General features: G+C 49.7%; 1 protein-coding gene across 4 annotated transcripts in view; it reads right to left on the bottom strand.

The window, feature by feature from the left end:
• Positions 1–23,921, bottom strand: part of fgf13a (fibroblast growth factor 13a) — an 863,578-nt gene that overhangs the window by 287,839 nt on the left and 551,818 nt on the right. For all 4 annotated transcript variants that reach the window (XM_086002251.1, XM_086002259.1, XM_086002240.1 and 1 more), the window contains one exon: positions 13,779–13,889. In XM_086002251.1, coding sequence (XP_085858377.1) covers positions 13,779–13,889 — 111 coding nt within the window. The remainder of the gene's footprint in view (positions 1–13,778; positions 13,890–23,921) is intronic.

Genomic DNA, 23,921 nt, shown 5'->3' with positions numbered 1-23,921 from the left:
TACTGAGGGAGCGCCGCACTGTCAGAGGGGCAGTACTGAGGGAGCGCTGCGATGTCGGAGGGGCAGTACTGAGGGAACGCCACACTGTCAGAGGGGCAGTATTGAGGGAGCACCACACTGTCTGAGGGGCAGTACTGAGGGAGCGCCACACTGTCAGAGGGGCAGTACTGAGGGAGTGCAACACTGTCAGAGGGGCAGTACTGAGGGAGTGCTGCACTGTCGGAAGGGCAGTACTGAGGGAGCGCTGCACTGTCGGAGGGGTGGTACTGAGGGAGTGTTTCACTGTCGGAGGGGCAGTACTGAGGGAGAGCCGCACTGTTGGAGGGGCAGTACTGAGGGAGAGCCGCACTGTCGGAGGGGCAGTACTGAGGGAGTGCTGCACTGTTGGAGGGGCTGTATTGAGGGAGCGCCGCACTGTCAGAGGGGCAGTACTGAGGGAGAGCTGCACTATCGGAGGGTCAGTACTAAGGGAGCACTGCGCTGTCGCAGGGGCGGTACTGAGGGAGTGTTGCACTGTCGGAGGGGCCGTACTGAGGGAGAGCCACACTGTCAGAGGGTCAGTACTGAGGGAGCGCTGCACTGTCGGAGGGGCAGTACTGAAGGAGAGCCGCACTGTCGGAGGGTCAGTACTGAGGGAGAGCCGCGCTGTTGGAGGGGCAGTACAGAGGGAGTGCTGCACTGTCGGAGGGGTAGTACTGAGGGAGCGCCGCAATGTCGGAGGGTCAGTACTGAGGGAGCGCTGCACTGTCGGAGGGGCAGTACTGAGGGAGAGCCGCACTGTCGGAGGGGCAGCACTGAGGGAGTGTCGCACTGTCGGAGGGGCAGTACTGAGGGAGCGTTTCACTGTCAGAGGGGCAGTACTGAGGGAAGGCTGCACTGTCGGAGAGGCAGTACTGAGGGAGCACTGCACTGTCGGAGGGGCAGTACTGAGGGAGCGCCGCACTATCGGAGGGTCAGTACTGAGGGAGCGTTGCACTGTCGGAGAGTCAGTACTGAGGGAGAGCCGCACTGTCGGAGGGTCAGTACTGAGGGAGAGCCGCACTGTCGGAGGGTCAGTACTGAGGGAGCGCTGCACTGTCGGAGGGGCAGTACTGAGGGAGTGCTGCACTGTCGGAGGGGCAGTACTGAGGGAGTGCTGCACTGTCAGAGGGGTTGTACTGAGGGAGCGCTGCACTGTCGGAGAGTCAGTACTGAGGGAGCGCCGCACTGTCGGAGGGGCAGTACTGAGGGAGCGCTGCACTGTCAGAGGGGCAGTACTGAGGGAGAGCCGCACTGTCGGAGGGTCAGTACTGAGGGAGCGCTGCACTGTCGGAGGGGCAACACTGAGGGAATGCTGCACTGTCGGAGGGGCAGTACTGAGGGAGTGCTGCAGTGTCGGAGGGGCAGTACTGAGGGATTGCTGCACTGTCGGAGGGGCAGTACTGAGGGAGAGCCGCACTGTCAGAGGGGCAGTACTGAGGGAGTGCTGCACTGTCGGAGGGTCAGTACTGAGGGAGCACTGCACTGTCGGAGGGGCAGTACTGAGGGAGTGCTGCACTGTCAGAGGGGTTGTACTGAGGGAGCGCTGCACTGTCGGAGGGTCAGTACTGAGGGAGCGCCACACTGTCGGAGGGGCAGTACTGAGGGAGCGCTGCACTGTCAGAGGGGCAGTACTGAGGGAGAGCCGCACTGTCGGAGGGTCAGTACTGAGGGAGCGCTGCACTGTCGGAGGGGCAACACTGAGGGAGTGCTGCACTGTCGGAGGGTCAGTACTGAGGGAGCGCCACACTGTCGGAGGGGCAGTACTGAGGGAGCGCTGCACTGTCAGAGGGGCAGTACTGAGGGAGAGCCGCACTGTCGGAGGGTCAGTACTGAGGGAGCGCTGCACTGTCGGAGGGGCAACACTGAGGGAGTGCTGCACTGTCGGAGGGGCAGTACTGAGGGAGTGCTGCAGTGTCGGAGGGGCAGTACTGAGGGAGAGCTGCACTGTCGGAGGGGCAGTACTGAGGGAGAGCCACACTGTCGGAGGGTCAGTACTGAGGGAGCGCTGCACTGTCGGAGGGGCAACACTGAGGGAGAGCTGCACTGTCGGAGGTGACATCTTTTGGATGAGACGTTAAACCGAGACCCCTTCTTCTCTCTCAGGTTGGTGCAAAAGATCCCACTTTTGAGAAAGCATTGAGGAGTTATCCCCGGTGTCCTGGGCCACCATTTATCCCTCAACCAACATCACTAAAACAGATTATCTGCTCTTTATCACATCGCTGTTTGTGGGAACTTGCTGTGTGCAGCTGGCTGCCGTGTTTCCTACATTACAACAGAGACTACACTTCAAATAAGTACTTCATTGGCTGTAAAACACTTTGCGACATCCTGAGTGCGTGAAAGGCCGGAGAAATACGATTCTTTCTTTTGTGAACTGAACTTTCAGCTTTTTTTAACCAGTAATGTCTCTCCAGTTGCTACGAAATAGGACAGTATTACAGGAGGCTGTTCAATAAAGAAAAGGTGCGTCTTATGTCAGCTGTGACTATATTACGTGAAGATAGAAACCGATATGAATCTACCTCCTGTCAATAAATGACCACTGAGTTTGGACGAGTACTCGAACGGTAATATTGCACCTTTGGGCGAGAATGAGGCAAATCACTTCAGCGAGCCAGGTCGCAAACCTCACTATCCTGGACACACATGGAGGGACAGCCAGGCACATTCACCACTACTGACAGGCCCGACTAGGGAAAAAAATCAATTTGCGTTTTGTTTCATTTTAGTCAATTTGCTGTGCTGTGTATGGAAGGAGGAGACTGCAGTTTGAGTGGAACGAGCTGTATTAGTGCTGCCGACAGTATGTGGGGGCGGATGAATCTTATCTGATTAAAATATGGGAAAATCAAGAAGATGAGTTCCTTGACTCTGGAACAGGCATCACCATGGCAATAATATGTTCTACCCTTACTTAGGCTCATTTCGCAGTGAGAATTTAAAGATTGGGGTTACAGTTTGAAAATGTGATACAGCTAGCCTGTAAGCAGGGCGATGTCAAACTAAACACTCCGGAATTTCTGTGAGTGATGTGATCACATGCAATGCTTAACTCATAACTCACGTAAAAGTCCTACCTTCGCTCTTCCCAGTAAGGTGCTCACCCATTTACTCCAATGCATTTTAAAACCTTCATTAAAATAGGGAGATGAATTTGATATGAACACGTCAATTGTTAATAAGATAACGGGCTCGGCTTTCCATCCCTTCACGGTCGGTCATGAGAAATCTAGTGAACATCACTCACAGTATTCCAGGTGGGCACATCTCAGAGAGAGGCGACAATTCCGGTCCATTGTCTATTCTTTCACTTAAAGCTACTGGCACATTAGGAAACAATTTCTGATTTCTGGAATAAATATATAGTGGTTTTAGCTACTAGTCTAATATTTATTTAAGCGTTCTTTGAAGAAAGTGTAATAGCTTGTATAAATAAGAACAACCTCTGCATCTCTCTCACTGAGAATACATTATAGGCGCAGAGAGTCGCCCAGCCTTGAAGATGTGCTCCTCCAGGCCTGTGGAACTCCGACAGTTACTCACACTTGAGACGCCATGTGTGGTGACAGAGGATGATAAGGATGTGGTTCGGATGGCAAAAGCATAATCCCCCAAAAAAACATGTTCTCCAATTTCAAGCGTGCTATTTTTATTATTCAGAATGTCAGGAAGATGAGAAATGCATTTCCAAATAAAAAGTGACAAACAATTTTTCGTTGTTAATCTTGATGATACTGCAACGCTGACATCACAGTAACCACAGGACACACAAGAAGTATCGCCGCACGCACTTAATGTAAGTGTCATTTGTGCTAACGTGGTAAAGGCAGCTTGGAATGTTGTTGATCCGGTTAAAGCCACAGTGGAGGAAAAGTTAAATATTCACATTTATAACCTGAAACTTGAACAAAATGCATGGCTACCCGTCCAATTGTTATTGTAAAGAATTCAAACTGCATGCTGGAATAAACCGGGCATCATTTTTTAAAATGTAATGCGTCAATTAAAGGCGAAACGTATTTAACCAAAGACCATCACACTTTCAGTTTGACTATATTATGATGACGGACTTTAATTAGGCCAAGAACTTCAAAATCTCCACTGGTTTCTATTTTCCTGCACTCAAACCTCTGGACCCAACAGATTTACATTTTCAAAGTGATATAACTAGAATCGTAGTCAGACAATATCGACGGATGACTTTCTCATGTGTCCATGTAACTATCCTCCGTCCACTACTTTACTGGGAGTCAGTCATCGTGCGAAGGCATTAACCCTTCAGCCGCTAATATCAGCAATAATTTTAACAAATTCCACGACAATTACTTCGGTAATTCCAAGATTTGTGTACACTGCATTGCTAAGATGGCTACAAATCTCAATATTAGAGACGAAAGCTGGGATTGTTCTCCTTACATCAGAGAAGGTTAAGGGGAGATTTAAGAGATTTTGGAACTTATGAGGGGTTTTGCTGCAATAAATTAGGAGAAACTGTTTCCAAATGGGGGAGGGTCGGTAACCAGAGGACACAGATTTAAGGTAAGTGGCAAAAGAACCAGAGGGGAGAGGAGGAGAAGCTTTTACGCAGCGAGTTGTTGTGATCTGGAACGCGCTGCCTGAAAGGGCGGTGGAAGCAGATTCAATAGTAACTTTCAAAAGGGAATTGGATAAATACTTGAAACGGAAAAAAATGTACAGTTATGGGGAAAGAGCAGGGGGGAGTGGGACTAATTGGAGAGCTCTTTCAAAGAGCCAGCACCGGCATGATGGGCCGAATGGCCTCCTTCTGTGCTGTATCATTCCATATTATCAGCATTACTATGGAGCACTGCATTACCATTACACAGAAACTTGGTATTGTTTCAAAACAAACTTTCTTAGTATATCGCAGCAACATATACCATGTCTACCCTTCCACCACGTGAAAATGGAGATAACCAAGGGATACATGCTGAATAATTGAGGCAATTAAAGGTGAGATTTACAAACTGAATTTGCCCGCCAAAGCTTGGAGAATTTGGATTCAGGTATTCACTTTGAAGTTCATCCAGTGCTGTTAAGAGTTAAAATTCAAAGAGGGATTAATACACTCATGCATTGATCTGCGTACACATGTACAATGTGTATGCACAGACAGCAGGTATGATGTAGTTAGCCTATCATCAATCTAGTGCCTTAATGCAAGAATATAATGAAATAATCCTGTGAAAGTATGATGGATGAACCATTTCAGTTGACTCTTCTTCAGAAACCTTCTGACAAAATGTCATTGACCTGAATCATTAACCCTATGTTTCCCTCCCCACAGATGCTGCCGGACCTGCTGAGTCCCTGAACTGAGCTTCTGACACCATACCCTCTCCATCACCAAGACTGCATACTTCTACCTCCGTAACATCACCCATCTCCACCTCAGCCTCAGCTCATCTGCTGCTGAAACCTTCATCCATGTCTTTGTTACCTCTGGACTCGACTATCCCAAAGCACCCCTGGCCGGCCTCCCACCTTGTACATTCTGTAAACTTGAGGTCATCCAAAACTCTGCTGCCCCGTGTCCTAACTCACACCCAGTCCCGGCCACCCATCACCCCCTGTGCTCACTGCCCCGTGTCCTAACTCACACCCAGTACCATTCACCCATCACCCCCTGTGCTCACAGCCCCGTGTCCTAACTCAAACCCAGTCCCATTCACCCATCACCCCCTGTGCTCACTGCCCCATGCCTGAACTCACACCCAGTCCCGTTCACCCATCACCCCCTGTGCTCACTGCCCCGTATCCGAACTCGCACCCAGTCCCGTTCACCCATCACCCCCTGTGCTCACTGCCCTGTGTCCTAACTCGCAAGAAGCCCCGTTCACCCATCACTCCCTGTGCTCACTGCCCCATGTCCTAACTGACACCCAGTCCCGTTCACCCATCAACCACTATGCTCACTGCCCCGTGTCCTAACTCACACGCAGTCCCGTTCACCCATCAGCCCCTGTGCTCACTGCCCCATGTCCGAACTCACACCAAGTCCGGTTCACCCATCACCCCCTGTGCTCACTGCCCCGTGTCCTAACTCACACCCAGTCCCGTTCACCCATCACCCCCTGTGCTCACTGGCCCGTGTCCTAACTCACACCAAGCCCCGTTCACCCATCACCCCCTGTCCTCTGCTGCCCGTGTCCTAACTCGCACCCAGTCCCGTTCACCCATCACCCCCTGTGCTCACTGCCCCGTGTCCTAACTCACACCCAGTCCCGTTCACCCATCACCCCCTGTGCTCACTGCCCTGTGTCCTAACTCGCACCCAGTCCTGTTCATCCATCACTCCCCTGTGCTCACTGCCCCATTTCCTAACTCACACCCAGTCCCGTTCACCCATCACCCCCGTCCTCTGCCGCCCGTGTCCTAACTTGCACCCAGTCCCGTTCACCCATCACCCCCTGTGCTCACTGACCCGTGTCCTAACTCACACCCAGTCCCATTCACCCATCACCCCCTGTGCTCACTGCCCCGTGTCCTAACTCACACCCAGTCCCGTTCACCCATCACCCCCTGTGCTCACTGCCCCGTGTCCTAACTCACACCCAGTCCCGTTCACCCATCACCCCCTGTGCTCACTGCCCCGTGTCCTAACTTGCACCCAGTCCCGTTCACCCATCACCCTCTGTGCTCACTGCCCCGTGTCCTAACTCTCACCAAGTCCCGTTCACCCATCACCCCCTGTGCTCACGGCCCCGTCTCCTAACTCACACCCAGTCCCGTTCACCCATCACCCCCTGTGCTCACTGCCCCGTGTCCTAACTCGCACCCAGTCCCGTTCACCCATCACCCTCTGTGCTCACTGCCCCGTGTCCTAACTCTCACCAAGTCCCGTTCACCCATCACCCCCCGTGCTCACTGCCCCGTGTCCTAACTCACACCAGTCCCGTTCACCCATCACCCCCTGTGCTCACTGCCCCGTGTCCTAACTCTCACCAAGTCCCGTTCACCCATCACCCCCTGTGCTCACGGCCCCGTCTCCTAACTCACACCCAGTCCCGTTCACCCATCACCCCCTGTGCTCACTGCCCCGTGTCCTAACTCGCACCCAGTCCCGTTCACCCATCACCCTCTGTGCTCACTGCCCCGTGTCCTAACTCTCACCAAGTCCCGTTCACCCATCACCCCCCGTGCTCACTGCCCCGTGTCCTAACTCACACCAGTCCCGTTCACCCATCACCCCCTGTGCTCACTGCCCCGTGTCCTAACTCACACCAAGTCCCGTTCACCCATCACCCCCTGTGCTCACTGCCTCGTGTCCTAACTCACACCCAGTCCCGTTCACCCATCACCCACTGTGCTCACTGCCCCGTGTCCTAACTCAAACCCAGTCCCGTTCACCCATCACCCCCTGTGCTCACTGCCCCGTGTCCTAACTCACACCCAGTCCCGTTCACCCATCACCCCCTGTGCTCACTGACCCGTGTCCTAACTCACACCCAGTCCCATTCACCCATCACCCCCTGTGCTCACTGCCCCGTGTCCTAACTCACACCCAGTCCCGTTCACCCATCACCCCCTGTGCTCACTGCCCCGTGTCCTAACTCACACCCAGTCCCGTTCACCCATCACCCCCTGTGCTCACTGCCCTGTGTCCTAACTCACACCCAGTCCCGTTCACCCATCACCCCCTGTGCTCACTGCCCCGTGTCCTAACTCACACCCAGTCCCGTTCACCCATCACCCCCAGTGCTCACTGCCCTGTGTCCTAACTCACACCCAGTCCCGTTCACCCATCACCCCCTGTGCTCACTGCCCCGTGTCCTAACTCACACCCAGTCCCGTTCACCCATCACCCCCGGTGCTCACTGCCCCGTGTCCTAACTCACACCCAGTCCCGTTCACCCATCACCCCCTGTGCTCACTGCCCCGTGTCCTAACTCGCATCAAGTCCCGTTCACCCATCACCCCCTGTGCTCACTGCCCCGTGTCCTAACTCACACCCAGCCCCGTTCACCCATCACCCCCTTTGCTCACTGCCCCGTGTCCTAACTCACACCAGTCCCGTTCACCCATCACCCCCTGTGCTCACTGCCCCGTGTCCTAACTCGCACCCAGTCCCGTTCACCCATCAGCCCCTGTGCTCACTGCCCCGTGTCCTAACTCACACCCAGTCCCGTTCACCCCTCACCCTCTGTGCTCACTGCCCCGTGTCCTAACTCACACCCAGTCCCGTTCACCCATCACCCCCTGTGCTCACTGCCCCGTGTCCTAACTCACACCCAGTCCCTTTCACCCATCACCCCCTGTGCTCACTGCCCCGTGTCCTAACTCACACCCAGTCCCGTTCACCCATCACCCCGTGCTCACTGCCCCGTATCCTAATTCACACCCAGTCCCGTTCACCCATCACTCCGTGTGCTCACTGCCCCGTGTCCTAACTCACACCAAGTCCCGTTCACCCATCACCCCCTGTGCTCACTGCACCGTGTCCTAACTCGCACCCAGTCCCGTTCACCCATCACCCCCTGTGCTCACTGCCCCGTGTCCTAACTCACACACAGTTCCGTTCACCCATCACCCCCTGTGCTCACTGCCCCGTGTCCTAACTCGCACCCAGTCCCGTTCACCCATCACCCCCTGTGCTCACTGCCCCGTGTCCTAACTCGCACCCAGTCCCGTTCACCCATCACCCCCTGTGCTCACTGCCCCGTGTCCTAACTCACACACAGTCCCGTTCACCCATCACCCCCTGTGCTCACTGCCCCGTGTCCTAACTCACACCCAGTCCCGTTCACCCATCACCCCGTGCTCACTGCCCCGTGTCCTAACTCGCACCCAGTCCCGTTCACCCATCACCCCCTGTGCTCACTGCCCCGTGTCCTAACTCACACCAAGTCCCGTTCACCCATCACCCCCTGTGCTCACTGCCCCGTGTCCTAACTCACACCCAGTCCCGTTCACCCATCACCCCCTGTGCTCACTGCCCCGTGTCCTAACACACACCCAGTCCCGTTCACCCATCGCCCCCTGTGCTCACTGCCCCGTGTCCTAACTCACACCCAGTCCCGTTCACCCATCACCCCCTGTGCTCACTGCCCCGTGTCCTAACTCCCACCCAGTCCCGTTCACCCATCACCCCCTGTGCTCACTGCCCCGTGTCCTAACTCACACGCAGTCCCGTTCACCCATCACCCCCTGTGCTCACTGCCCCGTGTCCTAACTCCCACCCAGTCCCGTTCACCCATCACCCCCTGTGCTCACTGCCCCGTGTCCTAACTCACACGCAGTCCCGTTCACCCATCACCCCCTGTGCTCGCTGACCTACATTGGCGCCCGGGCTGAGTCTGACATTTTCTGTTTTTATTTCAGGAATCCAGCCTCTGCGGTTTTTTTTATCTTCTCTTCTTTTCTCTCTTCAATTTATTTTCTCTTTGAAGCAGTGGGAGGTGTCGGGCTTCAGGGAGAACGTCAGGCACTGGGATTAGATGTGTTGGCTCTAACTGAGGGCTGACAATGACATGAGGGAACGAATGACCCCTTTCTGTGCTTTGAACTTCGATACAGTCGTTGTTTCATTTACTTTGATTTGTTGGTGAAGTAGCAAAACCTGACATTGGGAGACAGCGATAACAACATCTCCAAGAGTTGCATTGACTTGAAATACTAAGGCCAGTATACAAATCCCTTGATCTGAAGGTCATTGAAATATAATGTACAAATAATTTAATTTTTAATGCAGTATGTACAATGTTTGATTTTCTCTTTGCAATTAAGAACTATTTGACCAAACAATTCCACGTGACATCTGCACACTTCCCAGTTTTATTTATACAAGGTTACAGTTTGAATTTAAAGGCTGCTTTATGCCAGGGAGTAGCAGACACTGCTTTCTATCCTCTCCCATACAGTCCTGTAATATTCAAATTTTGAGGCTGAAACTGATTATCTACACAGGAGCACACTTGTTTTTAATGTGATGTCTTAAGTTGTGCGCTCACGATAACATTTTCTTTTTAATTTATGCCAATGCAAATACAACACTAGTCCTGGGCACTATCTTGAGTCGATGTGAAGGAGATTGTTGTGTACGACTACACTGCTACTAACTGGGGAGCGGGTATAAAATTACAATATTAAGGTGGCACAAACATATTTGCAATGTTGTCCTCAATTTGCACAATTATGTCAAAGAGAAAATGTCTAGCCTGTGTTACGCACCCATTTCCCACTTAAACAAAATCCTTACATCTCAGATTTCTTTACTGTAAACATAGAAACATAGAAGATAGGAGCAGGAGTAGGCCATTCGGCCCCTCAAGCCTGCTCCGCCATTTAATGAGATCATGGCTGATCATCCAAATTCAGTACCCTGTCCCTGCTTTCTCCCCATATCCCTTGATCCCTTTAGTCTTAAGAAATATATCTAACTCCTTCTTGAATATATTTAATGAATTGGCCTCAACTGCCTTCTGTGGTAGAGAATTCCACAGGTTCACCACTCTCTGGGTGAAGAAATTCCTCCTCATCTCAGTCCTAAATGGCTTACCCTTATCCTTAGACTGTGACTGCTGGTTCTGGACTCCCCTGCCATCGGGAACATCTTTCCTGCATTTAGTCTGTCTAGTCCTGTTAGAATATTATAAGTTTAAATGAGATCCCCTCTCATTCATCCAAACTCTAGTGAATATAAGCTAATCGATCCAATCTCTCTTCATATATCATTCCTGCCATCCCAGGTATCAGTCTGGTGAATCTTCGCTGCACTCCCTCCATGGCAAGAACATCCTTCCTCAGATAAGGTGACCAAAACTGCACACAATACTCAAGGTGTGGTCTTACCAAGGCCCTGTATAACTGCAGCAAGACATCCTTGCTCCTGTACTCGAATCCTCTCGCTATGAAGGCCAACATACCATTTGCCTTCTTAACCGCCTGCTGCACCTGCATGCTTACCTTCAGCGACTGGTGCACAAGGACACCCAGGTCTTGTTGCACTTCCCTTTTTCCTAATCTATTGCCGTTCAGTTAATAATCTGTCTTCCTGTTTTTGCCTCCAAAGTGGATAATCTTGCATTTATCCACATTATACTGCATCTGCCATGCATCTGCCCAATCGTCCAACCTGTCTAAATCATACTGGAGTTTCTCTGCATCCTCCTCACAGCACACACACCCACCCAGCTTTGTGTCATCTGAAAACTTGGAGATATTACATCTAGTTCCCTCGTCTAGATCATTAATATATATTGTGAATAGCTGGGGTCCTAGCACCGATCCCTGCAGTACCCCACTAGTCACTGCCTGCCACTCGTAAAAAGACCCGTTTATTCCAACTCTTCACTTGCTGTCTGCCAACCAGTTCTCTATCCAAGTCAATACCTTGCCCCCAATCCCATGTGCTTTAACTTTGCATGCCAATCTCTTATGCGGGGCCTTATCGAAAGCCTTCTGAAAGTCCAAATACATCATATCCACTAGTTCTCCCTTATCTATTCTATCAAAATTCCAGTAGATTAGTCAAGCATGATTTACCTTTTGTAAATCCATGTTGACTTTGTCCGATCCTGTCACTCTTTTCCAAGTGCTCTGCTATTACATCTTTTATAATCGACTCTAGCATTTTCCCCACTACCGACATCAGGCTTACTGGTCTATAATTCCCCGTTTTCTCTCTACCACCTTTCTTAAATAGTGGGGTTACATTAGCTATCCTCCAATCCATGGGAACTGTTCCAGAGTCTATAGAATTTTGGAAGATGACCAGCAATGCATCTACTATTTCTAGGGCCACTTCCTTAATACCCTAGGATGTAGATTATCAGGCCCTGGGGATTTATCAGCTTTCAACCCCGTCAATTTCCCTAACACCATTTCCCTACAAATACTGATTTCATTAAATTCCTCCCTGTCATTAGACCCTATGTTCCCCGATATCTCTGGGAAGTTATTTGTGTCCTCCTTTGTGAAGACAGAACCGAAGTATGTATTTAATTGGTCTGCCATTTCTTTGTTCCCCATTATAAATTCCCCTGATTCTGACTGCAAGTGACCTACGCTTGATTTCACCAATCTTTTTCTCTTCACATATCTATAGAAGCTTTTACAGTCAGTTTTCATGTTCCCTGAAAGCTTACTCTCATAATCTATTTCCCCCCTCTTAATTAATCGCTTTGTCCTCCTTTGCTGAATCCTAAACTGCTCCCAATCCTGCAGTTGGCAGTATACAGATTCAGATGTGATCTTCTGCTCATGGATAGGATGGGGTTAAGGTTTGTGATGTTTAATGTGCCACATTCTGATATGGGAGTGGATATAATGGCAGGTGTCCTAGGATTGTAACTCTGCAGGGCTGGGGAATGGAATGCACTGGAGCTGGGCATTTTGGCAACGAGCACAAGGGTTCACAGGCTGTAGCTCAACAAGGGTGGGGAGCGGAGCTACAGGGGGTGCGGTGCACGACGGGGGGCACTGGGGAGTTGAGTACAAAGTGTCTGGGGGAACAAAGTAGAGTTCAGACAGAACATGACTGGTGAGCATAGCACTGTAGGGGGCTTGGGAATGGAGCACCCTAAGGAGAGGGTGGCTTGGGAGTGAAGCACACGAGACTGGGGATCTGGCCTGGAGAGCACAGTGTAGAACTTGTAAATTAAAACCACTAGATCCCAAGAGAAGTAGGGACTGACCTATTTAATAATGATGGATGCAGGGGAATCTGTGCAAATGGGACACTGTGACAATATTCCCCCCCTTTGATCTGATTATTTACTTTTCATCCAATTAGAAGGCTGTATTTGGGTTGTCCAATTGACAAATGAAACTTTGGACACTACATTCACACAATCAAAACGCATCAAAGTGGTAATTTTGGTACAAATTGATTTTGAAGACGAGATGCAACAATTCATATTTCGATAGATAGAATTTCTATTGAACTGCCTCTATCCTGCTATGCGGTATCCATTGCCATATATTAACACTGCAATAAAATATCATTGCTTTCAACCAAATCAAGAGTTATTTTCTCTACTGTAAACTATTTAGTTTTATCTATTTAGCCAAGTTATCATAGAACCATACAATCATACAGCACAGAAGGAGGCCATTCGGCCCATCATGCCTGTGCCAGCTCTTTGAAAGAGCTCTCCAATTAGTCCCACTCTCCCTGCTCTTTCCCCATAGCCATGTAACTTTCTCCTTTTCAAGTATTTATCCAATTCCCTTTTGAAAGTTCCTATTGAAACTGTTTCCACCGCCCTTTCAGGCAGCGCATTCCAGCTCACAACAACTCGCTGCATTAAAAAATGCTTCCTCATTTCTCCATGGATTTTTTGCCAATCACCTTCAATCTGTGTCCTCTGGTTACCGACCCTCCTGCCAGTGGAAACAGTTTCTCCCCATCTACTCTATCAAAACCGCTCATAATTTTACCTCGATTAAATCTCCCCTTTACCTTCTCTGCTGCAAGGAGAACAACCTCAGCTTCTCCAGTCTCTCCACATCACTGAAGTCCCTCGTTCCTAGAACCATCCTTGTAAGTCTCCTCTGCACCCTCTCCAAGGCCGCGACACCCTTCCTAAAGTGCGGAGCCCAGAATTGGACACAATACTCCAGCTGGGGCCTAACCAGTGATTTATAAAGGGTTTAGCGTAACTTCCTTGCTTTATGTGACATTATGTTGTAGTTACGTTGTTTGAGGAAATACTCTGAATTGCGTAAAATGAAAGAGCGGAAATTCGACAATTGCAAACCCTCTGTACCTAAACAATATCTGTGTCACTTACTGTAACTGCTGCCCTCCTCCTTTGTTCCATCGATAACGCCATCTGGCTGTAACTGCAAGTGGTAGCCTTGTCTGCTGTATAACTTTGTTACGATGCCTTTAAGCTGAGGCTCTGAAATAGAAATTAAAATCTCTGTTAGATGTGTGCAGACTCGAGGAACAACATGCTGATCGTTACAAGGGTTCAGGGTGTCGCCGCTCATCGGTTCAAAGCCCAGAATCTCTGAAATGTTAACAAAATGGCACCAGGCTCTGAGCTACCCACTCAGTGCAGTGAAACCTCTACACACTCTACCTTGAATTTTATAATCCTCCAAAAAACGTCACAAAATGCTAATATTCTGACAGGTTAATCCATCGGACAGTCTTAGGAAAATATTGACTGTGTGAGCAGGGGGGAGGGGACAGGGACAACTGGAATAGTGATGTCGCTTTAAAAATTGCATGTGAATCAGAGAATCATAGAAAGTTACGGCACAGAAGGAGGCCATTCGGCCCATCGTGTCTGTGCCGGCCGACAAAGAGATATTCACCCTAATCCCACTAATCCAGCTCTTGGTCTGTAGCCCTGTAGGTTACGACACTTCAAGTGCATATCCAAGTACTTTTTAAATGTGATGAGGGTTTCTGCCTCTACCACCCTTTCAGGCAGTGAGTTCCAGACCCCCACCGCCCTCTGGGTGAAGAAAGTTCTCCTCAAATCCCCTCTAATCCTCCGACCAATTACTTTCAATCTATGCCCCCTGGTTATCGACCCCTCTGCTAAGGGAAATAGGTCCTCCCTATCCACTCTATCTCGGCCCCTCATCATTTTATACACCTCAATTAAATCTCCCCTCAGCCTCCTCTGTTCCAAAGAAAACAACCCCAGCCTCTCCAATCTTTCCTCGTAGCTAAAATTCCCCAGCCCAGGCAACATCCTCGTAAATCTCTTCTGCACCCTCTCGAGTGCAATCACATCTTTCCTGTAATGTGGTGACCAGAACTGCACGCAGTATTCTAGCTGTGGCCTAACTATTGTTTTATACAGTTCAAGCACAACCTCCCTGCTCTTATATTCTATGTGTGGGCATAAAGAAAACACTCGATTATATTTAACAAAAGGGCTGAGAGATGGGGTTTGATTTGTGAATATACATCTGGTTCTCTCTTATGTTGGGTAGTATGTTATCAAAATATAGCCTATTCCCAGAAGGAGCCTTGCCTTACAGGCAAACATTCACCAGCACTCACTTCCTCACAGCCTGCAGCCCGTGGGCGAGTGCACTTATCAAAGTGTAAAAATGGAGCCTAACTGCGCCCATTTTAATCATTTTGCTCACAGAAATTGGGCTCCCGCATTCTATGGCGGTGTTGCAGTGTTTAGAACATTCCGCCCACATGAAACCCCCATTCACAGCAGTCAAACACAGTTCTATACCTTGAACAAGAGCTCCACAACACTGCCAATTGGACCAGTCACCTTTCTGGTTTATTCTTCCAGATTGTAAACATTCAGGCTGGTCAGTAAAAGCAAAGTGTCATCGCGATGGTGGGAGACTGCTAAAAAAAAAACCACAGCACCTATTCAAACCCACACTGCCCACCAGGAACCTCACACTTCTAACTGATTGTAACTTCTGACAGGCCGACATAGAATAACAACTACCAGAGACTGGGTTCCAATCAGACAGGGACATAGGGCAATCCCGCATCGTAAAATGAAACCCTTGGCCACCTTTACTCAAAGAGTTAACTGAAGTCTGATCATTCCAATCCTCGGACCACTCTGCTGTATAATGGACATCTTTTGATTCAAATTATTGGATAATTCAAATTCTTAGCTCAAAATGACTGAATTATCAGAAGACTGTTTTGTGCAAGACTTTTAACCCCTTAAGGGCGCGAATAGCTGTGGTGTCTCTCTTTTAAACAATCACAGAGTTGGAATTGTGTCCTTTCTTCAGAAAATACTGTCTGTCAGGAACTGTTTATTTGTTGCATTGTTGCACAAGTGGATCAACATTGAACGGTTCTCGCCTGTCAGCCAGCCGGAGTCGGTGTCTTATCTGGGAGTTGGATCAAGTCAGCAGATTGCTCTGACTGTGTGATGGGGAAGACTGCACATCCATTCTCCCCGAGAGCTGCGGGAGGGCAGCGTTCACTCAGACAAGCCCCGGGCGGCAGTGGAAACGCACCCGGAGCGGGTTCGGTGCTGTCTGGTATTCCCAATCAATGGAACCATTTCTGGGGGAAACACTGTGCAGTTTAGAAGCTGGAAACAGGCGGGGTGTCTTCGGGATGGTTTCAGCAGCAGCGCCCAGTAACTCTCAGGAGAGTTTCAATGTTTTATAAAGGCAGTGTTGGTAAATAGAAACATTAAGATGTAGTATACAACCGAGTGCACACCTGTCCAAACATTGATATCATTACTAGACTGGAAAGTATCAGGCACAGAACACAATAATTACATCATTCTGGAATCTGCCTCCTCTTTTCCTTGGACTTATTTATTATTCTCCTGCTTCAGAAACATAGAAAACTAGGAGCAGGAGTCGGCCATTCGGCCCTTCAAGCCTGCTCCACCATTCAATATGATCATGGCTGATCCTCTATCTCAATACCATATTCCCGCTCTCTCCCCATGCCCCTTGATGCCTTTTGTGTCTAGATTCCCTTTACTCCCTTTTATTCTTTCTCTGAGACAGCTTCCCAGCTCAAGGCTGCCAATCCAGTCCAATCCCCTCTCTCCGGCTCACACCGCTTTCCAAGTTTCTATCAAGAGCCATGTTCATCTTAATCGAATCATTCTTGCTGCTGTGGGGGATTATCTTTTTGTTGCATGCGGTGTTGAAGCCATGCCCTCGCATTGCATCGTTTGGGATCTAACGAGGACACAAAACACACACAAACTCTCCCAGTCTCGCCCAGTTTCAGCAGCGGCTGTCCACACCTCCCTGTCCCCGCACCAACACTGCTCTGCATCCTCGCACAGATGGTCAGTGGTGAATCCTGCCATCGCACAACTTATCCCGGGTATCTCCCAGTCCAAAGCAAGAAGGTGCGTGTTAACAAAACTAAAAGAGGTAAAACTAAAACAAAAACTGCAACAACAAAAAATTGAAGGGAATGAAGAGCTGGCTGGGACCCGAACTCAATCAGGGTGTGCGGGTGTTAACACTCCCACCGTAGGGCAGTGAAGAGAGATTAGCAAATGAATTTAGGACAGAGGCAGAGGAAAAGAAGAAGCAAACCTGGGCGCCTTCTGCGTCGTTTCTTCAGGCCAAAAATCCTGACTTTGGAAAAGACAGCGAACCAGTGCTTCTCGCAGACCCGTTTGCTTTTACTCGGACTGCTGATCCGCTTGGAGGGAAGCGACTTGTCTCTGTGCTGTCTGGCCAGTCTTTTCTGTCTGATCAGCGAGCTGGCAATCGCCGCAGCCATCGCAGCAGTGCACAAATTATTATTTTTTTAAAAGAGAGAGATTTATATACAGATAGAGACTGTAAGAGGAGCGATTCTGCAAATCAATCTCCGGCAGCAGCTCCGAATTCCTCAGTCACCATGGCAGCTTTGTCGAAAGCAACAGCGGGATGAATGAATCTGTTGCGGGAGAGATGCCTTTTTTGTTGTTGCACAGTTGTTAATGCAAATCGGGACTGGGCTGTGGGGATTGAGCAGCGTTGAGCGCGGACTGGTCACCGTGAGCCACCAGGGGGTTGCACCCCACCACGATCCACTCAATCTTCAACCGGAGCCGAAGTTTTAACTCTCCATTGCTCCCTCTCCACCGGGGGAAGCCCGCTCCGAACACCTGTTAAGTCTGCAGCCTGTGGGCTGGAGTCTGTCTGCTCCTCCACTTGCTCTCTCGCTCTTCTATCCCCCCAGTGAGGCGGTGGGGGACCCGGGTGAAGAATCCTCTCGCTTCAACACTCCCAGCCCCGGCTATCAGGGGGGAATGGGGAGGGCAGGATCAATCCGAGCACCAGGCAGGCGCTGGAGCTGTCACTCTTCATAGAGTGCAAGAGCGAATAATAAATAGATTTATACACACACACACATATATATATATATATATATATATATATATATAAACAACTGCAGTACTGGCGTCGAAGCCACTCAGCAAGACGTGTCCAGGGTTTGCGACACAGCAGAGTCTGGGAGCCAGAGAGACTGAGTCTGGGGCTGTTCCTCAGGGACTTGGCCAGCCCTGTCTGGACAGCCCCAGCCGCACCGACACCTCTCAGCCGCAGACAGGACGTGCCCGCCACCAGCAACCACCCTGCGCTCAACCACAACCCCTGACATTTCCATTCACTTCGCAATTGTCTGAATGGGACTGAGGCGGATGCAATCTGCAGAAGGTCCGCTTAGACCGCTAGAAACCAACCTGGAGCGGCACTGACATGCGATAAATCAGGGCTAAAATGCACCATCACTGGCTCCAAAGCACCAGGGACAGGTAGTCAAGGTATTGCTGCTGAAGCCGGACATGAAAACAGACAACTTAAAGTTGTAGGCTCCTCAAACCCACTCCTTCTGATTATATAGCATCACTTTATAGATCTATAATATTAAAAAACTTACATCTGTGTGCATCTAGGAGGCTTTAGAGAGGGTGCTGAGCAGATTTACTAGAATGGTATCAGGGATGAGGGATTTCAGTTATTTGGAGAGATTGGAGAAGCTGGGGTTGTTCTCCTTTGAGTAGAGAAGGTTAAGGGGAGATTTATTGGAGGTGTTCAAAAATATGAAGGTTTTTGATAGAGTAAATAAGGAGAAACTGTTTCTAGTGACAGGAGGGTCAGTAACCAGAGGACACAGATTAAAGGTGATTGGCTAAAGAACCAGAGGGGAGATGTGGAGAATTTTTTTTTACGCAGCGAGTTGTTGTGATCTGGAACGCACTGCCTGAAAGGGCGGTGGAAGCAGATTCAATAGTAACTTTCAAAAGGGAATTGGATAAATACTTGTAAAGGAGAAATTTGCAGGGCTTTGGGGAAAGAGCAGGGGGAGTGGGACTAATTGGAGAGCTCTTTCAAAGAGCCGGCACAGGCACGATGGGCCGAATGGCCTCTTTTGTGCTGTATGATTCTATGATCTCCTGTCGATTTTTCCCATTACATGTTCCTACATCCTCATATATAATGGATACTGTCCATGTAAACCTGCCACACTATAATTACACCCTTACCCCTATGGAGGCACTGCAATGGTGGGAGATGATGGATTTGAATTTGCGGTCGGTGGCTTCCCTGGGGGGAAATGCCTCCAAACCACAAATACAATCCATGCCTACCTGGGGCCTCGGGATCCATGGAGACTCGCACTCCTGGGCCTCTCTAGGAAGGCGCAGCTAGCGGACCGTGTATCCCGGGGGCGCAGGCGGTTCGCGAGTGCCCCTGGGATCATGTGGGCCAGCTTAGCCAATGAAAGAAGGGGATCCCCATTCGTGCTCATGGAGATTCCATTTCCGTACGGAATCCCCGTAAACATGACTGGGGATCACATAAAAATCACACTTACACACCAAATAATTAAAAAAATTACATATTTAAAATTAATTAAAATACCATTTAATTAAACATTTAAAACAAAAATTTAATTATTTGAAAAATAAATTTAAGCATTTTAAAGGGGCTAAAATAACCTTAACTTATTCTACAGATGTGTTAATGCGTAATTAAAAAAATATATATTTTTATATACATTTAAAATCTTAAGCTGGTAAAAGCAGGCCTTATGCTTTTGCCAGTGTAATAGCCCAACACTCCGCCCACGGAGGCCCTTTTCCAGGGGATGCGTTGGCTCTGTCAAGAAGATTGTTGACAGATCGCAAGTTCTGGGATCTCGCGCATGCGCTTCGCGTGTGAAAACCCGAAACTTGCGCTGCCCTTATGGGTGCATACGCACCATGTATGCACCCATAGGGGGCGCAAAATACGGGCCGATAAGTTTCCATTATAAATGTGGACGTAGATTTTTGTGCTCAAGTGTCTGGAGTGGGACTTGAACCCAAGAGGGCTACTAACTGAGCCATGGCTGACACCACAATCGGAACAGTCACATATATGACCAAGGACAAACTTTGCACTGAGCATAGAATCAGTCAGAGAATGGTTACAGCACAGAAGGAGGCCATTCGGCCCATCGAGCCCGTGCTGGCTCTCTACAAGAGCACTTCAGCTAGTCCCACTCCCCCGCCCTTTCCCCGTAGCCCTGCAAATTTCTTTCCTTCAGGTACTTATCCAACTTCCTTTTGAAAGCCATGATTGAATCTGCCTCCACCACCCTTTCAGGCAGTGAATTCCAGATCCTAACCACTCGCTGCGTAAAAAAGTTTTTCCTCATGTCACCTTTGATTCTTCTGCCAATCACCTTAAATCCGTGTCCTCTGGTTCTCGACCCTTCCGCCAATGTGAACAGTTTCTCTCTATCTACTCTGTCCAGGCCCCTCATGATTTTGAGCATTTACAACTAACAACCTTTGAGTCAACATTCACCTATAATCACAATTCCAAGGGGATGCCCTTACTGTCTCAAGCAGCTATTAAAAAGCTGCAGACCCCAGAATGCGACAGAGTGTCAACCAAAGTCATTCCAGACACCAAGGACCAGCAGTGTATGCACATGGAATGAGTTCAGAATGAAAGCCCACAGTTCATGGTGCTGCATGTGTAACCTGCTGTGAACAACACAATTGGCTTCAGTCTGCTGCACGTAATGTGAGTGGAAAAGTTCTGCCATTTTCTCCAGCTGATTGAAATCCAGCATGAATTGGACTGGGAGTTTGATCCTGCCTTTGGTGAGTGGGTGGACTGGCTCGGGGCAGAGGTGAGCGCAAACACTGTGCAAATGCATTCACTTCACATCCTGCTGCAATGGGAGAGCAACTTAACACGGTCATTTGCTCTTGTTAAATTGCAGTTCTTGCAAATGAAATCTGCCCCCTGTATGACATGCCACATTCACCAGCTACAAGGGTAAAGCAGGGCTCAAACCCCTGTCTGGCTGTGAATTATGAGCTGATTGCATAGAAATTACAACACAGAAACAGGCCAATTTGAAAAGAAAGAAAAAACTTGGATTTTTATATTCGGCAAAACCAATCCGTGCTGGTGCTTACCCTCCACACGAGCAGTGTCCTAATCCCATGTGCCCGCTCTATTCCCATATCCATTTATTTCCCTTTCCTTCAAACATCTTTCTAACCTATTGTTAGATGTTGACATAATCTCTGCTTCAATCTCTATCTCTGGTAGTGCATTCCACAGCCTTTCAACCCTTTGTATCAAAAAACCTCCTGCTCCCTGTCCTAAATCTCTTATATTTAATTATATATCTGTGTCCCCTCATTCCAGACACCCTCCAATACTGGAAATGGTTGGTTTCGGCCTACTCTGTCCCATCCTTTTATAATTCAAAACCACTCCAGCAAATCCCCCTGCAAGCTCCACCCCGCACCCCCCCCCCCCGCCGCCCACCCCGGTTCTAAGCAAACCAGTGTTATTTTTAAACAAAGGGCAAGCAGGCCCATTCATCTTGCAACAGAGGTCAGGAGTTCAAATGCCCGCCGTTACCATGACTCCACCATTGATTGATTGATTGATTGGGGCCACACAGTACTGCCCCCCGATTATCAAAATCCACGACAAGGCCTTGGACAACGTGGACCACTTTCCATACCTCGGGAGCCGACTGTCAACAAGGGCAGACGTCGACGACGAAGTCCAACACCGCCTTCAGTGAGCCAGTGCAGCCTTCGGTCACCTGAGGGAGAGAGTGTTTGAAGACCAGGACCTCAAACCCAGCACTAAGCTCATGGTCTACAGAGCAGCAGTGATACCCGCCCTGCTGTATGCCTCAGAGACATGGACCATGTACAGCAGGCACCTCAAAGCACTGGAGAGGTACCTTCAACGCTGCCTCCGCAAGATCCTGCAAATCCATTGGCAGGATAGGCGCACCAACGTCAGTGTTCTTGCTCAGGCCAACATCCCCAGCATCGAAGCTTTGACCATGCTCAATCAGCTCCGATGGATGGGTCACATTGTCCGCATGCCCGATACGAGACTCCCAAAACAAGCGCTCTACTCGGAGCTCCGACACGGCAAGAGAGCCCCAGGTGGGCAGAGGAAATGCTTCAAGGACACCCTCAAAGCCTCCTTGAAAAAGTGTAACATCTCCACTGACACCTGGGAATCCCTGGTCCAAGACTGCACAAAGTTGAGGAGAAGCATCCGGGATGGCACCGAACACCTCGAGTCTCCACTGGGAGCAAGCGGATGCCAAGCACAGGCAGCGCAAGGAGTGCACATCAACCCAAGCACCCCACCCACCCGCCCCTTCAACCACCGTCTGCCCCACCTGTGACAGAGACTGTAGGTCCCGCATTGGACTCATCAGTCACCTGAACTCATTTTTAATGTGGAAGCAAGTCATCCTCGGTTCTGAGGGACTGCCTGAGAAGATTGCCTGATATCAGTCGCAGCTCCTGCGCAGGGGCAGGGAGCGCTCCTCGTGAGAGCAAATCAACGGGGATTAATCCCGCGCCCACTGCCCGATATGACATGTGTCTCCTGTCAGGTGATGACGGAGCAGGACTAATGTGCCAATCCTTGGCGTGTTTCATTATGGGCAGTGTTGTAATTGAAAGATAGCTGTCTGAGCTTAAAGGTCGGAACTGTCCGCTAGACACAAGATAAAAAGAAATCTCAGTCAATGGCGGCAACCTGAAATAACAACAGAAACTGCTGGAAATATACAAGAGGCCTGAAAAGCAAAAAAAACATCAATACAATACATCAATACAAATAAAAAGTGCAAAAAAACTCCCAGTGCTATTCTACATCAGCGCTGCCATGGAATGTCTCCACACACACAACTTTAATCTACATTTCCTTTTCTTAGGTGGATATCAAACATATCTTGATTGAAAACAAAGGTCCACAAAATCTTTCAGCGGAAAACTGAACCACATTACAGGTTCTGAAAACGAGAAAGAAAGAGCTGGAATTTCTATAGCACCCTTCACGTCCTCAAGATGTCCCAAAGTGCTTTACAGCCAATGAGGTGGAGTCGCTGTTGTGATGTAGTGAAATGCAGCAGACAATTTGTGCACAGCAAGCTCCCACAAACAGCAATGAGATAACGGTCAGTTAATCTGTTTTGGTTGAGGGATAAATGTTGGCCAGGACCACAGGGAGAACGTCCCTGCTCTTCTTCAAATAGGAATCTTTTACATCCACCTGAGAGGGCAGATGGGGACACAGTTTAATGCCTCATCTGAAAGGCGGCACCTCCGGCAGTGCAGCACTCCCTCAGTACTGCCCCTCCGACAGTGCAGCGCTCCCTCAGTACTGCCCCTCCGACAGTGCAGCGCTCCCTCAGTACTGACCCTCCGACAGTGCAGCGGAGCCCTCAGTACTGCCCCTCTGACAATGCAGCAGTCCCTCAGCACGGCCCCTTCGACAGTGCAGCGCTCCCTCAGTACTGCCCCTCCGACAGTGCGACGCTCCCTCAGTACTGCCCCTCCGACAGTGCAGCGCTCCCTCAGTACTGCCCCTCTGGCAGTGCGGCGCTCCCTCAGTACTGCCCCTCCGACAGTGCAGCCCACCCTCAGTACTACACTGGAGTGTCCGCCTAGATTATTGTGCTCTAGTCTCTGGAGTGGGACTTGAACCCACAAGCTTCTGACTCAGAGGCGAGAGTGCTGCCCACTGAGCCACGGTTGACGGCCCATCACATACTGAAGCTGGCAAATACCAACAAAGTATTGCAACTGTATGCCATGTGAAAAATGAACAGCTGGTGGAAATCCTGGAGAATTTGCAACATCCTCATTGAATCCACATTGATGTGAATGACCTCAAGTCCTCTAAGTCAGATCCAAAGGCCATGGACATTAATTTGGGGATGGTAAGAGTTAGCACCATTTTGGTGACAGGCTTCAAAGGGGGGAATTCTGCCAGCCCTGGGGTGGCAGGTATGGAGGTGGGACTGCCGGGTAAATGGCAGAAACTGGGAGCAGGTACCAACCCCGCTCCCAACCCGCCTTCGTGCCATCTTCCCGTGAGGCGGGTCCCCGACTCGTGCAGGGACCCGTCTCCTCGAGGCGGGAAGGGGATTACAGTCAATTAACTGCCTGTTTACAGGTAGCTAA

Source organism: Somniosus microcephalus, chromosome 1, assembly GCF_052327205.1.
Source record: "Somniosus microcephalus isolate GS21.2 chromosome 1, FLI_Smic_1.0, whole genome shotgun sequence".
Lineage (NCBI taxonomy): Eukaryota > Metazoa > Chordata > Chondrichthyes > Squaliformes > Somniosidae > Somniosus > Somniosus microcephalus.
Note: the sequence above shows the minus strand (reverse complement) of the source record. Positions and strands in the feature narration are given on the sequence as shown.